Source organism: Zonotrichia albicollis, chromosome 9, assembly GCF_047830755.1.
Source record: "Zonotrichia albicollis isolate bZonAlb1 chromosome 9, bZonAlb1.hap1, whole genome shotgun sequence".
NCBI classification, from domain to species: Eukaryota; Metazoa; Chordata; class Aves; order Passeriformes; family Passerellidae; genus Zonotrichia; species Zonotrichia albicollis.
In genome coordinates, this window is record NC_133827.1 from 37,827,462 (window position 1) to 37,842,159 (window position 14,698).

General features: G+C 48.0%; 1 protein-coding gene across 2 annotated transcripts in view; it reads left to right on the top strand.

Moving 5' to 3' along the window:
• The window catches only part of PLD1 (phospholipase D1), a 62,414-nt gene extending 48,114 nt beyond the window's left edge, over positions 1-14,300 (top strand). For both annotated transcript variants that reach the window (XM_074547440.1, XM_074547441.1), the window contains 7 exons: positions 82-170; positions 3,510-3,623; positions 5,035-5,084; positions 5,968-6,102; positions 8,365-8,518; positions 9,124-9,238; positions 9,803-14,300. In XM_074547440.1, the coding sequence (XP_074403541.1) occupies positions 82-170; positions 3,510-3,623; positions 5,035-5,084; positions 5,968-6,102; positions 8,365-8,518; positions 9,124-9,238; positions 9,803-10,027 (882 nt within the window). In that variant the 3' untranslated portion in view covers positions 10,028-14,300. The remainder of the gene's footprint in view (positions 1-81; positions 171-3,509; positions 3,624-5,034; positions 5,085-5,967; positions 6,103-8,364; positions 8,519-9,123; positions 9,239-9,802) is intronic.
• The last annotated feature ends 398 nt before the right edge of the window (positions 14,301-14,698 follow it).

Genomic DNA, 14,698 nt, shown 5'->3' on the forward strand with positions numbered 1-14,698 from the left:
TTGGTGTGAAATAAAGCATGCAAATACTTTGGGTTGGTTGCTAGCAGTGTCTGACAGTAGCTTCTCTTGCTTTTCCTGCAGAACCAGTTTTTCATTAGCTGTGCTGATGACAAAGTTGTCTGGAACAAGATCGGTGATGCGATTGCTCAGAGGATTCTTAAAGCTCACAGGTAACCTGTTCTTGATGAGGCAGTGGAACTTTTCAGGTGCATTTCCATGCTGTGGTGCAAAAAAATAACCCCTCAGTGGCCACAGCTGGACAATAGCTGCGCCAACACAGAACTGATGGGTTAAGCATCTGCATTTGCAGCAGTGAGACTCCTGAGTGGTTTCTTTGTATCTATAAAGTGATTTTCTGGACTTACCCCAATATAAATGTATTTTTAACTACAGAATTTGTTTAAAGACAAGTCTTTTGTGCTCTGGTTCAGTGACACCTTTGCTCCATTGCCAATTTGCCTTGAGCTGGGTGGTCAGGCAGTTTCGTGGGTGGGAAGTGTGAACTGGGATTTGTGGTTTATTTAAATCATCTAGAGAGGAGCGGCTTCAAACTGGGGAAGCAAACACATTTTGAGGATTTGACTGCAGGGTCCTGCTATTGTTTGACCAACTTTTTCTAGTACATGCTGCAGGGTGTTCACCACCTCCAGTCTTTGCAAGGGGACTGCTGTTTGTTCCTGGATGGATTGAATCCAGCCATGCTTTAGACACTCCTTCAGCACACCTAACCCTGTGCTAACATTAATGCCACAGGTTGTGGCTTGTCTTCACTTTGATCCTGGGCAGCCTTGCTCAGGGTTGCTCCCCTGGAGTCTCTTTGAGACATACATTTCATAGTATTAAACTGTTCCCTGCTCCTGCTGGGCTGAAATACAGGAAACTTTCTAAACTTTTCCCTTTCATCTCTCATGGGCTGTTTCACCACACAAGGAGATGTTTTCATGTATGGATTATTTTTTCCATATTGTACTTGTCCAGAACTCTGCAGGGCCTGCTTTTCCAGAGGTTCTCTCTCTAAGGTTGCAGGAATTCTGCTCTTTTTTGCACTTGAGCTTGGAAATTCCCACTTGGAAAAAGGCATCCAACCTGAGACAGCCACCAGAGTGCAGGACATGTCTGCAAGGCCACAGGAGCTGCCCTGGGTCAGGCTGTGCTCAGAGCACTGTGGAAAAAGAGCTCTATTGCAGCAGGGATGGCCAGGGTGTTATCTGCTGTGCCATTACCAATGCGGTGGAGTTGCCTGTGATCTGTGTGAGCTGCAGTGAGTAGCCCAAAAAAATGGAAATTAGCTAAGGATGAAAAGGTGGGATGGATTTTCTCACCTATGGTGAATGAGGAGCAGTGCCAGTGCTGCTGGAAATGCTGTTGCTGTGTTTGCAGTGCAGCTTTGAGGCTCAGAGGCAGCTGGACAAAGCATCTTAGGGGCAAGAAGGAGAGCTGGAGAGGGATTTTGGAAAAGGGCATGGGTGATAAGACAAGGGAGATGGCTCTGAAGTCAAAGAGGATTAGATGGAGTATTGGGAAAAAACTCTTCCCTGTGAGGGCGGTGAGGGCTTGCACAGGCTGCCCAGAGAAGCTGAGGCTGCCCCATCCTGGAAGTGTCCAAGGCCAGGTTGGACAGGGTTTGGAGCAGCCTGGGACAATGGAAGGTGACCCTGCCATGACTTTGGGACTGGAGGAGCTGTAAGGTCCCTTCCACCCAAACCATTCTGGGATCCTGTGATCTCTGTGCTGATTGATGTCCTCCTGGAGAGCCTCTCTGGTTTGCCTTTCCTGCCTTTGGGAACTGACCACCACAGGTCCTTTGCATCACTTACCTGCTGTTAGCAATGGTACTGAGGCAGCAGCCAGTTCTCCAAGTAATCTGTTACGGTTTTCCCGTTTTATAAAGTTTATGTAATCTGTCATTCTGTCCAGATACTAAAAGTCTGTCTGAAAAGGGAGTCACACAGATTCTTAGTGACCCATTTCCAGATAGGATGCTCACTTCTGCATTACTCCAATTGTATGCCAGTATTATGCTGGCTTAATGTTGGCAATTCCTAACTGAATATAAGGTTCAAATTCTGCATTACCTAAGATTAAAAGTAAATTCAGACCTAAATGGTTTGTATCACAATGCTAATTTTCCAAACTGCCCCAGGAGAACAGCATTTAATTATAAACTAAGGTCTGTAGTGAGCTTGTATACTTCTCACTCTTCTAGACTAAATATTTTCTACTGATGTTATTAATAATGTTCTTTTCTTGGTTTCCTTTTCTTTTTTTATGGGTGGCTCTCTAGGCAGTTTAGTAAACACTGTCCTTGTACAAACAAGCTGCTTTTTGGGGAATGCTTTTGTTGGTAGACCTTTCTCATGATACAAACAGACTTGGTTTCACAGTCTCTTGTGTTTGGGTAAGGCCTCATTAACTATTTCTGAGCTCTGCTGGCAAACCAGAGCCAGTCTGCAGTGCCCAGCACAGCTGGAAGGAAGCTCTGGTTGAAATGAGACACACAGGTCCTCATTGTCTCCCTCCCAGCTCAGATGGGACCCCAGTGCTTCACAATTCCCACCCCCCTAAATTCACAGGCATGGCTTGCCCAAGGAAGGAGTTCTGCTGGCAAAAGCTGCAGACTGGCTCTTCTTCAGAGGGCTGCTGAAATGGATTTGTGCTGATCAAACTGTGTTTGCCATCTAGTGGCAGCATCCTTCCATGGAGCATCATCCTCCTCCTCTTCCTGCTCCTGCAGGGCACAGAGCAGGGAATTCCCAGCGCCCAGGGGCACCTGGAAAGTGCTCTCAGAGCAGATGCACCTGGCATTTGTCAGCAGAGGAAACCCAAAGGGAGCTTTGGGAAAAGCCCCAAGCAGTGCCACAATAGTAGCTTTTGTTCTGAATGGGGTCAGGATTAGTTTGGAGAACTCTGGAACTGAGATTTGTGGGTGCTGTGATGTATCAAGGATATATTTGCCTTCCCCTAGTGATCAATGTTTTGCTTGTGCTCTGAACTTTTTCCACCTTTTGTGGAAAACTTTTATCCCGTTTGCACTCTCTCAATCTTGGGTTTCTGACTTCTGAGAACCAGGAGGCAGTGGGAATGTTGGGTTAGGTTTTGGGTTTCTGTAAGCTTTGCTGTGCTCAGCCAGGCAGCTGTCCCCACCAGTCTGCACCAGGATCAGTGTGACTGGCCTATTGAGGTGCTCAAACTTCTGTAGTGGCAGACACAATCTGAAAAATCTTTAGCCTGCCCTGGAATTGCAGTAAAAATGGGTTTCTTTTCCTTTAGCTTCTTTTGTTGTTAGCTGAGAGTAAATTATTCTCTGTGCTCCTGAAGGAGCTCTCAGAGCAGCACTGATGGCAGGTGATGATTTCCTGGAAATGCACTTCACGCTTTGCTCCCTTAAAATCTGTGTGGTGGCCTTGGATGGCAACCAGCTCAGCCATCTCAGGGGAAGTGAGACTGAGGGTAGTTCACCTGGTGTGAAGCTTGCCCAGGCTGACATTGCCCACGCTCTCTGTTCCCAGGGAGAACCGGCGGTTCCGAGTGTACGTGGTGATCCCGCTGCTGCCTGGCTTCGAAGGGGACATCTCCACAGGAGGGGGCAACGCCCTGCAGGCCATCATGCACTTCAACTACAGGTACCTCACCACCTCTCAGAGCCCCCTGCACACCCCCACTGCTGCAGGGGGTCCCCAAGCCCCCCCTGCCATCAGTGGGACCAGCAGGGACAGAGCTTTGGGCAGCCTGGTCTTGGGAAAGGTGTTCCTACCCATGGCAGGGGCATGGAGCTAGATGGGCTCTAAGGCTCAACCAACCCAAACCATTCTATGAGTTGTTTGCTGTAGCCATATTTTCTGAAAAATCCTTTCCTGAGAAGCTGAGAGGCCTCAGGAACAAAATGTAAACAGAGGTTATCTGCTGCTGTGGAATGCAACAGGTGCATCTGGGATTGGTCTCATGTGGTTGTTTCTAATTAATGGCCAATCACAGTCAGCTGGCTCAGACTCTGTCTGAGACACAAGCCTTTATCATTCTTTCTTTTTCTATTCTTAGCTAACCTTCTGATTAAATTATTTCTTCTATCCTTTTAGTATAGTTTTAATATAATATATATCATAAAATAATAAATCAAGCCTTCTGAAACACAGAGTCAAATCCTCGTCTCTTCCCTCATCCTAAGACCCCTGTGAACACTGTCACATTTTCCACTTGGCTGATTAATCAGACTTGCTGACCAAGATTTATCTCCAAATCTGCCTTTTTGGCCAATACTTGGCCTGGCTCTGCCTGTTGGCTCCATGCAGGCAATGGCATCTTCCCCAGTGTGAGTCCCCTGCTGCAGGATGGATGTTTTAGGGGAGCACTTGCAGCCCAGTAGATCTCACAGGAAGGACTGAGAATGCAGCAGGGTGAGAAATGTAGAAGGCAAAATGGTCCAAGATGGTCTTACTGGAAAGTTGCTATGTTATGGTATGGCCAGGGCACAGTCAGTGTGCAGAGACTGCTGCAGCCCTCAGAGTGAAATCCCCCTTGTCTGCTGGCCTGCAGGGCTCCTGCTGCACCTCCAGGAGGACGAGGGGCAGGGGACACAAGCAGATGGAAAGTAGAACATTCCCCTGACCCTTCTGCCTGAGTTTCTTCCTGCAAGGGCAGCCAGAGGAGATTGCCCATGGGTTGGTTGGTTCTCAGTGAAATTCCAGCTGTGGCTTTTCCAGCCCAGCCATAATCACACAAACTACCTGACCTGGTGTTCTGCACCTGTTCTTAACGTGATTTCACACCCAGGCCTGGCACAGGGGGTAGCAGCCCTGCTTGTCACACATTTACAATCATTGCTACGTGTTCTGGAAGGCAGAAGTGCTCCCCAGCTCCTATGTAGGTTGGAATAAGCTCCTTTTAGAACATGAGCAGTAGTAACAGTCCTTTGGGGAAAGAAGCACCCTGTTTGAGAGGCAGCTGTGTTTGTGATTCACCCCACCCAGTTCTGCTCCAGCACAAGCTCCTGTCTGCAGCCATGGGGGTGCTCATGGCTGCCTACCTTCTTTCCAGGACCATGTGCCGGGGGGAAAACTCCATCCTGGGCCAGCTGAAGGCAGAGGGTAAGAACTTTATTCCTCTCCTCTGTGTTGTTTACTTTGGATGCTGCTTTTTGGAGGATGCATCTGTAACCCATCATGCAGCACGTGCTGCGGGCTCATGGGGCTGAGAGCGACCTCCTCCTTGTCCATCCTCCCACGGGGAGCTCTGCTGGGTCACACAGGCCATGGCCACTTGTCAGAATTCAGACCTGGCTGCAGCCCTGATCCAGAGGAGGGGAGCACCCCAGGGAGGAGCCCAGCACAGTTGCAGCTGCTCAGGATTGTGTTATTTGGAAAATGTCCTGAGCGAGGTCACGCTTCTGGAGCCATGGATCCCACACAGGGTTTATTTCTGGCAGTTGTCAGATGTGGAGAGGAAGAACCTGCCTAAGCAGGAGGCTGTTTCCTTGCCATGAGGAATCCTGCTGGAATTTGCTCTGCTGGGAATCGGAGCACTGTGAAAACTCACATAATCACAAACACTGGGATGATGCATAATGCCTCATTTGTTCTAGGTCCTGGTGTAAATCTGAACTGCACACAAGTGCATTAGGACACATTTGCCATACTGAGCATGGACAAAACACCTGCTTCCAGCCTCCTTTCTGCAGCATCTGCAGAAAAACAGTCTCATAGTCCACTTATTGTGCCGTGCCCAGGAGACTGGAGTAATTTCTCACTGAAGTGGGAGTCTCTGAGCAGGCAGCAGATCAGAGCAGCACAATGAGCTCACAAGCAAATTTTCAAATCTGTTTTTTTAAAAAACTTTCTTTTATCTGTTCATTTATAAGTTTTAAAAGTCAAAAGTGAACTGTTACTCATAGGGGTCTTCATGTAAACAAGGTCTTTTTTTTTCTCATCCACCTCCCTCATGCCATCAATTTTCTTGTCTTTCAATTTTCAGTTGGAGATAAGTGGATAAACTACATATCCTTCTGTGGCCTTCGAACATATGCAGAGCTGGAAGGAAAACTGGTCACAGAGCTCATCTATGTGCACAGCAAACTGCTCATTGCTGATGACAACACAGTTATAATTGGTGAGCAGGGGCTCTCAGGAGGGGTTTGGGGCACTGGATTTTACCTGGATCAATCCCTTCCCATCCCCATGCACAGTGCAGGCTGCAGTGCCTTGGACTTTGCTATGCTGTCATTTCTTTTGTGAGAAATATTTTGTTGTTTAAAAAAAAAAAAAAAAGAAACCCAAAACCCCAACTCATAAATTCATCAAGAGGGAAAAAAGGATTCAGAGGGCTGTCATTTCATTTGTTTTTCGAAAATCTTTTAAATCTGTGTGTAACCGTGAAGAGAATCCCAGTGCAGGGAATACTGTCCATCTGTCTTGTATCAAACTCTGCTCTAGCAGGAAGACTTGTGAGACTTGTCATCTGTTCCTGAAAGAACGGAATGTGCTGTAAAATTTGGAAGGTTTGGACAACATGTGTCATGTGTCAGCTCCATTTCCTAAGAATGGGACAATATGCTATAGGGAGTAATAGATATCATTTCATCCTCTTCTCTTACCTTATTTATTATGAGAACATGAAGCAAAGACAAGAGAGTTCAGACTCAGAGCTCTGCACTGCAGCAGAATTTCAGCCTGTTTCTTTAAAGAAGCCCTTCTTGAGCTGTTACGTCAGCAATAAAAGCTTTGCCAAGGAATACCTTAATACCAGATTTTACAAGACTCAAGATACTCCCTCCCTTCAAAGCAGATGCCCTGTGGTGAGGTTTGCTCCTCTGACACCTTCTCAGATCCTGTCCCCAGTGCACAGGGTGGCTCTGAGGTGGTTTGATATCACAGCAGGAGCTGTGTTGTTCCAGCTGGGATGGTCTGGGGGGCTTGAGGCAGCTCTTAGTTTTTATTTTCTGTACCTATAAGCTTGAGGGTAGATTTTATACAGCCTGTGCATCTCTGCTGCCTGGTGAGAGGATGGGAAGTCATCCCTTTTCCACATAAGAGAGTGCATGGAAATTAAGTGCTCATGGAGCTCCTGGGCTGGAGGAGGGGGTGAAAGGACAGAGAGGCACTTAGCTGGATTTTCCTCTGGAGATGTTGGCTCCTCTGGAGTTAATCCAGTTCCTGGGGAGGCTCAATGGCTAACTGCAGCCTGGGGGTCTCTTACAGCTGTGTCTGGAGATTTTTTTATTGTTGTTTTGGTCCTTTCTGTGGGTTAATGACCTCATTATGCCTATCCCTCCCTAAATCTTGCTGTTCCCTTGGAGCCAACAGCTGCAAGCAAACAGTGTTCCCCCATGCCCTGCTTTCTGATGTCTGTGTGGGACAGAGAAACCTGTCTGGGGGACAAAGCCTCAGCTGGTCTTGAGCAGATGCCCCTGAATGGCACAGCAACCTGATCTAGTGGAAAGTTTCCCTGACCATGGCAGGGAGGTTAAAAGGAGAGGAGCTTGAAAGTGTTTTCCAAGCCAAAGCATTCTGTGATTTACCCAGAGAGCTCATCCTGCCTCAGGTAACTGAGTATCCAAACCACATGCAGTTCAGACTTTTTTAAAGATGTGTGGCTCCTTCAGCTAAAGCATCTGAGAAGTTACAGAAAGAACAAATTTTGAAAATGTTGGCCTGGGCTTGGCTGTGGTTTAATTTTCCATTGAAGCCTACAAAAATTAGTTGGGTTTTTTTTCTCTCTCCCCCAGCTCCTCTCAGGGTCTGTGTTTCCATAAGGAAGCCCCTGGCTGATGCCTGGGCTTACCTAGAAACAGAGGCCAGACAAAGTTAAAAAGATAAAAGTGGATTTATTTATTGAAGGACCTTCAGATACATTAAGGGCAGACGAAGCCTCTCCAAGGGGCTACACCCAAAATGGACAATGGTCATGAGCTTCTCAGACAGATATAAGTTTGGGCTATAGTATATGACTTCATTACCTGAATCTATTTATAGATTATAGATCTAATTATATGCCAATTTACTCCCCACCCTGATTCACTTTGGTTTATACTTTTTGGGGCCTGGGGCAGATGGTGTCCTTGGTTCTCAGGCTTAGACGGATCTGACCAAAATGTGAAGAGAGTTTACTAATATGGAGTTCAGATTTACACACTAATGCAGTCCAGGATCTGAAAAACACAACAGCTAAAACCTTAAATACAATAACTAAAACCTTCATGCATCAGGTTGGGGATTTACCTGTTGGAGCTGTGGGTGTTCCCCATGGGACCAAGAGGTGCAGAGGTGCCAGGGGTGGGAGTGGAGGGTGGTGATGGAGGCTGTGCAGGAGCACCTGGAGCAGCAGCAGTCATATACTATACTTCATTGCCTGTGCCTGTCGTGCCCTGCCCAGGCTCTGCCAACATCAACGACCGCAGCATGCTGGGCAAGAGGGACAGTGAGATGGCCATCATCGTGCAGGACAGCGACACCGTGCCCTCGCTCATGGACGGCCAGGAGTTCCGCGCCGGCCGCTTCGCGCAGTCCCTGCGCCTGCGCTGCTTCAGGTGCGCCTGGGGGACACAGCAGGGATGGGGGACAGGGGAGGGCTTGCTCAGGCCTCACCTGCCCCCACAGCCTTTCTAACCAATGGGCTAACACTGCCTGCCCAAGCTCTGCTCGGCCTGCGCTTAGCCCAGGGTTTTGCTGCTGTTTCCTCACACTGCTCCCCAGCTTGGCAGCTTGATTTTACAAATTATTTTTGCTCTGGGATTTCACTAGCAGAGCTCATAAACAAGTGGTATTTCCCCTCCAGATCCCGTTTGCACACTCTCTCAATCTTGGGTGGCAATGTCACTTTTTAAAGGAAGCTTCTTTGCTGGGAGCAGCCATCTGGCCCACAATACAGCCATTTTTAGTTTAAGGCCTTTTCCTTTTTTTTTTTTTTTTTTCCCACCCTGTTTCCCATCTGGCCAGTTACTGCACAGAAGAAAAGGAGAAAATCAAGCAGCTTTAGAGCTGAGAGATTATCACAGGGCATGGGAGTGGGAGGGTACTGGGAGCACACAGGGTTTGGCAAGTCCCAAGGAAACTCCTTGACTCCTGGCATTTATCAGGAGGGGAGTGCCCAGTGCCTCAGCCTGTGTGAGCATCCATCCCTTTGTCTTCTCAGGGTTGTCCTTGGCGGCTCTGACCTCAACCCAGAACACCAGGATCCCGTCTGTGACAAATTCTTCAAGGAGGTGTGGATTGCCACAGCAGCTCGGAATGCCACCATCTTTGATAAAGTGAGGAGCACAGCAGCTTCCCCCTCCCTCCATCGCTCACAAGGGCAGCAGATGCCAATGGGAGCAACAGCACAGGGAGGGCAAAGAGAGCAGGTCCAGTTCCTGGGGCAGGACTTTCAGAGATGTTTTGAAGGAATGAGTAGTGTCAGATGCAAGAGCTGTGAACAGGAAACTGGAGCTGGTGCATTCTCAGTGTGACAGCACCCGTGAAGGCAGCAGATCAGATTTCTCCTTGTGTTTGCATCAACTGTAGCTCCAGTGAATGGCCATGGTGTAGTTACTACTTGTAATTAGCCACAGTGTAACTGGAGTAGAAGCAAATTTTACTTCTGCCTTTTAATGAGATTTTGCAGTGATCAGAAAAGGCCCTGGAGCTTCCCCTCTGCCTGCTCCAGCCTCATCCAGGGCAGGCACTTACCTCTTCCCTCCCTGTTCTCTGGGCTGTTCATTCAGTCACTCCCATCCTGGGGAATTTGCTCTGGCAGCTTGGTTCTGTCTCAGGAGCTCTGCATTGCTGCATTTCCCCTGCACTGACAGGTGATTTTTTGTTTCTGTTCTGCTCAGGTGTTTCGATGCCTTCCCAGTGACCAGGTGAATAATCTAGCCCAACTGCGTGATTTCATCAGCAAGCCCAAATTAGCAACTGATGATCCTGTGAAAGCAGCAGAAGAATTGAAAAAGATTCGTGGGTTTTTAGTACAATTCCCCTTTCGTTTTCTGGAGGAAGAAAACTTGCTTCCCTCTGTTGGAACAAAGGAGTCCATGGTACCCATGGAGGTTTGGACTTAAGAAGATGAAGCAGAGTGCTTTACCTTTTAAAGTCTTGTTCTCAGGAGAGAAATTAATGAAAAATACGGGATTTTGGAATGTGAAAGAAGACAAAAAGCTTCTCCACCAAGGTAATGAGCCCTTCAGAAGGATTTTGGTAGAGGAACTTGAAGCAAATCAACACTAGCAGACAAGAGGAGCAGAAAAACTTGGAAATGGTGGCAGACAGAAGTTTAACTTCTGGAGAAGTTACTTCTTCAGGCATGTTCTGAGCATCTGAAGGATGCAGGCTGCTTCCTAGGACAGGAACTGACTCCCAGTCGATGTTGTCACCACTGCCAGCTGTATCCTGTGGTTGTGATCGTGCTGTGGCTGCACAGGAGGCCTGGGCTGCCTGTGCTGTTTCTCAGGCTTTGGGTGTCTGCACCTTGGCTCGCTGGAGTTCCCCATCTCACCCCTCCACATGCCATCAGAGCACACTGTGCAGCCCTGCCACTGCTGGGAAGTGCCATTTGCTGCTGCCTTGGGCTGTCCTGCAGCTTTCTGAGTGTGTTTCACTTCTTAAAGGAAGCAGACTAACAATCCTGTATCAGAATCAGCATTTCGGTCTCTTCATCCCTTCAGGGGAAAAAATCCTCTTCCTATTGCAGCTGGAGCAATCAGCAGCCCTCAGGCTTGGCAGAAGGCAGTCTCTGGAGGTGCTGGAGATCACTGGAGCTTGCTGGCCTTTGCAGACACAGCACATCAGCTTGGTCCCACTGAGTGTGACTGTTTTCCTCAGGAGAGGATCAAGGTTCCAACTCAAGCCTGAGGTGTGCAGAGCTGGGGGAAGCCAAGGCCCTGCATGTGACAGGACTGAGACTGGAGAGGCAGCGTGATCTGAACCAGGCTCTGCACTCTGCTTGTGTGTTCATCTTGCAGCACATGGGGAGATTTTCATTTCCATCCCTTTCCCCCTACTCAAAAGAAGGGAAAGGCCAGTAAGCTGACACCATGCTCAGACCAAGCTGATGTGCGGATTTGTAGATGGGGTGAAGGCAAGGGGGAAGGGGAGCAGATGACAAAGCCTTGTCTCTGCTCTGCTTTGTGACTGAACCAGCCACAGCCTTGAATGCAGTCATGCAGGATGTGTCTTCCCAAGCAGAGTAAAACTCAGCATGCACATTCCTGTTTCACATTGCTGTAAGAAGCTTTCCAAAGCTCTTTTGCACCTCCCTGCACAGAGCAGTTCAATCCAGCATCCTGGGAAAAACACTACAGTTCCTGGGTTAGGACCTGGTGTGGTGGGCACCAGCCTGGGTGTGACCCCATGCTCCATCCTGCAGTGAGGCCTTGTCTCCCAGTTCCATGTCCAGCTCCAGCCTGAGGTGTTCCTGGCAGCCTGCAGTGCTTTGCCAGCCCCTGGGATAATGGAGCATTGGGAAACGATTCAGGAGAGTTGGATCTGGAGGAGTGGGAGGCTGAGCTCTTCTGCTGCCCCTATCCAGGCATCCCTTCCCTTCCCAGGGTTATACTGTGCCCAACACTCCTTGGTCAGAAGGCCCAGTGAACTGGTATTTATTTTGTTTCACAGAAGAATTTATATTTTTTCTTTTCTACTTCTTTTCTTTTCTGCTTCCAGCAGTTTTTAACTGGAAAATAATCCCACTGGTCACCCACTGCTACCTATGCCCAAAGGGTAGCTGGCATGACATTTTAGCTGATTGCCTTGTGTGTTCAGACCTGTAAATAGGCACCAGCTTATTCTGTCCCTGCTGCATCACCCAAATAGGGAACAAACCCCAGATGTTCTTCCAAATCTCAGCCCATTCCTACAGCTTCCACTGTTTTACATTTGTGTTTTGTAGATGCAGTTGCCTCCTATGCTCCTTTCTGGCATCTGTGGTCTGGTTCACCTTTGGGAAGTGCATGTGCAGCATTTTATGTGCTCGAGTCCAGGGGGTTGATGGTTTTACCTGGCATGCTGTAAGCACAGAAATATCTTCCCTTGACATTTTTTCTCTTAAAAAACCTGACCTGGGGTCACCCCCTGCAGAGCCAAAGCAATGTGTGCCCTGGCCATTTCCAATCAGAAAGATCAAAGGTGTCCTGTGATTTCACATCAGCGCAGGGTCAGAGCTGTTCTCTCCTGATGTTTTTAGCTGTTTTAGTTTGACTGAAGCTGCTGACTTTAAACAATTACAGCCTGCCAGAGAATCCTTGTCAGTCACACAGGTCCACGTTCAGAGTCAGAAACTGTTCAACCCCACCACCTGCGCACTGAATCTTGAAGTGCAACACTCCTGTCACCTTCTAAGTGCTCTTATTCTCCTCCTCCTCATATTAGCAGAGGTTTTTATAATTGTTAAATTATCCTTACATTGTCTTTTAAAATGGTAGGTTGCTAATTGTTGGGGCTTTAACTCCAGAGGTGTTAACTCCCCCTCTGCCAGGCTGCTTTGGGGAACAACCACTCTGGCTCTGCAATGCTCAGTAGCTGCTGGTCCCCAGTGACACAGCAGAGCCATGGAGGGACATGTAATCGACTGATTTGGTGTGAGAAGGTGCTGATTAAGGAGGTCTTTCCTTACTGAGGTAGCAGACAGGCCTGATGCTGGCTCTCTGTCTGGGAGGAGGTTCCCCTCTGTGGAAGCAGAGGCACTGTGCTGACCATCCCTGCCCTGGGTTGGTGCTAAATTCCTGATACCAGGAGTTTGGAGACATTCCAGTGCAAGCAGGGTGTGCAGCCTGAGCACAGTGAGCATTCCCCAAAGCTTGTGGGGCCATCAGGTTCCCTGTGGAAGCAGCTCTGCTCACCCCAGAAAGACAGACAGGCGGGCTGGACCACTCCGGTGAAGGCCCTGCTCATTCACAGCCCAGGCTCTGCTCCTTGGGTCCTGTCTGCTGCAGGTTTGTTTCTTACATTAAGAAGCCTGTGAGGTTGAACACCTTGAGAGAGTTGGTTTGTGCACCTGAACAATCACTGCTTCTTAGTCTGTCAAACCAGTGTGGGCCTCAGACTGGAGAGGGTCACCCACGGTACCCAGAGCTGGAGCAGGAGATGTGGATCCAAGCACTAGCAACCCCAGAAACATCAGCTGTTTCTTGTGGCATTTATTTGTTACAACAATAGGGAATGAGAAATTCTCCCCAGCTCAGACTTTATTTTGTAATTCAACCCGAGTAGAACGCTTCTTTTCCCTTTAAATTATTCTTTAACAGGTATCATTTTGAGAACTCATGCTTCTTTCCTTAAATTTTAATGGTCTAATATTTTTAAATATGTATTTTGATGTATAGATATTGGATTGGATGAATGTTTCACTGTAAAGTTAATGCATGATGTAAAAATGAGGGATAAAATGTCATTGTCTGCAAGAACTGTACTAAAACCAGTTTATAAGAGAACCACTCCATGGAAGAGGCAAAGTGCTCAGCTCAGTATCCGTCTCTTGGTCTCCGTTTGTCCCCTGACTTGGTGAGCTGTGCTCCATTAAACCCCAAACACTCCATTTTCCTTTCTTTTGATCACAACATGATTTTGCAATGCTGGTGCTGTCCCTGGGAGAAGCTCAGTGCAGGTGTTGCTTGGCTGGGACTCTCCCATGAATTATTTCCAATGAATTTTTTCCTTCCAGAGGGAGCATCCCTGTACAATCAAGTGCAGATGTGCTGTTGTTATTTCAGTGTAACCAGCCTTGAACACTGGTGGCAAGGACACTCTGGGGGCTGTGTCTGGTCAAAGAGCTGCATTTTGGGGACACTCCCATACAAGTGTGAGAGAGCTGTAGGATAATGCCATTTCCCTCTCCTGCTGCATGTGGAGCCCCAGATCCAGGCTGGGCTAGGCCGACCCCTCTCAGCAGAGCATTTCATGGGGAAGAAAAGCAGAGCAGGATATGAGCAGAGTGCCCCAGAGATGTGAACACTCTGTCACAGCTCCTGGCACTCATTCTGCAAATGGATTCAGCCAAGCAGTGGCTGCTGCCCTGCTGAGGTCCTGCTGGAGCCAGGAGCTCTGCAGGATCCTGCTTCAATCCCAGAGTGAATCATGGCACTGAATCAAGGCCAGCCTGGGAATCTCAGTGTATCCAAGTGGAGCTGCCCCAGTCACCACACATCGACCACTGAATGCAATGATCCTCTTGGGGTGTCACTTTTTTTCCCCCTATTTTCCTTTCCCTGCCTGCTTTCTTGTTAGATTTTCCAGTATTTGTGGTTATTCTATTTTTAACCTTCCAGTGTCTTCATAAGATCTCCTCTATGTAAATAATTCCAACTTTCCCTAGTCTTGACTCTAGGGAAATGAGAAGAAGTGTCCAAAAGTCACCATTTTAGGAACATTTTGTTGTGTTTTGCAGGGTTTTTTTGAAATTATGTCTCTAGCTAACCTAATCCGCAAAAGGAGAGCTTCCACTTGGGGTGTGAGCGCAGGTCTCCCTGCATCCCTCCCTTGACTGTGCTGCTGTGATACAGAATATCCCTTCTGTGAAGGCCGCTGGAATTGAGTTTTGTATCCTTGTTCCTACTAACCATGGCTTTCCTTTCCACTCTGTTTGTATCTGGTAAATGAATGTGTATTAATGGACTGAAAATACAACAGATCATCACGTCAGAACATTTGGCTTTGGTGTCTTTCTCCTTGTTTTGGGGGCCTCATCCTGCCTTGAGTTCTGTCCTTGCTCTGTATCAGCAGCCAAGACATGAGGGGGA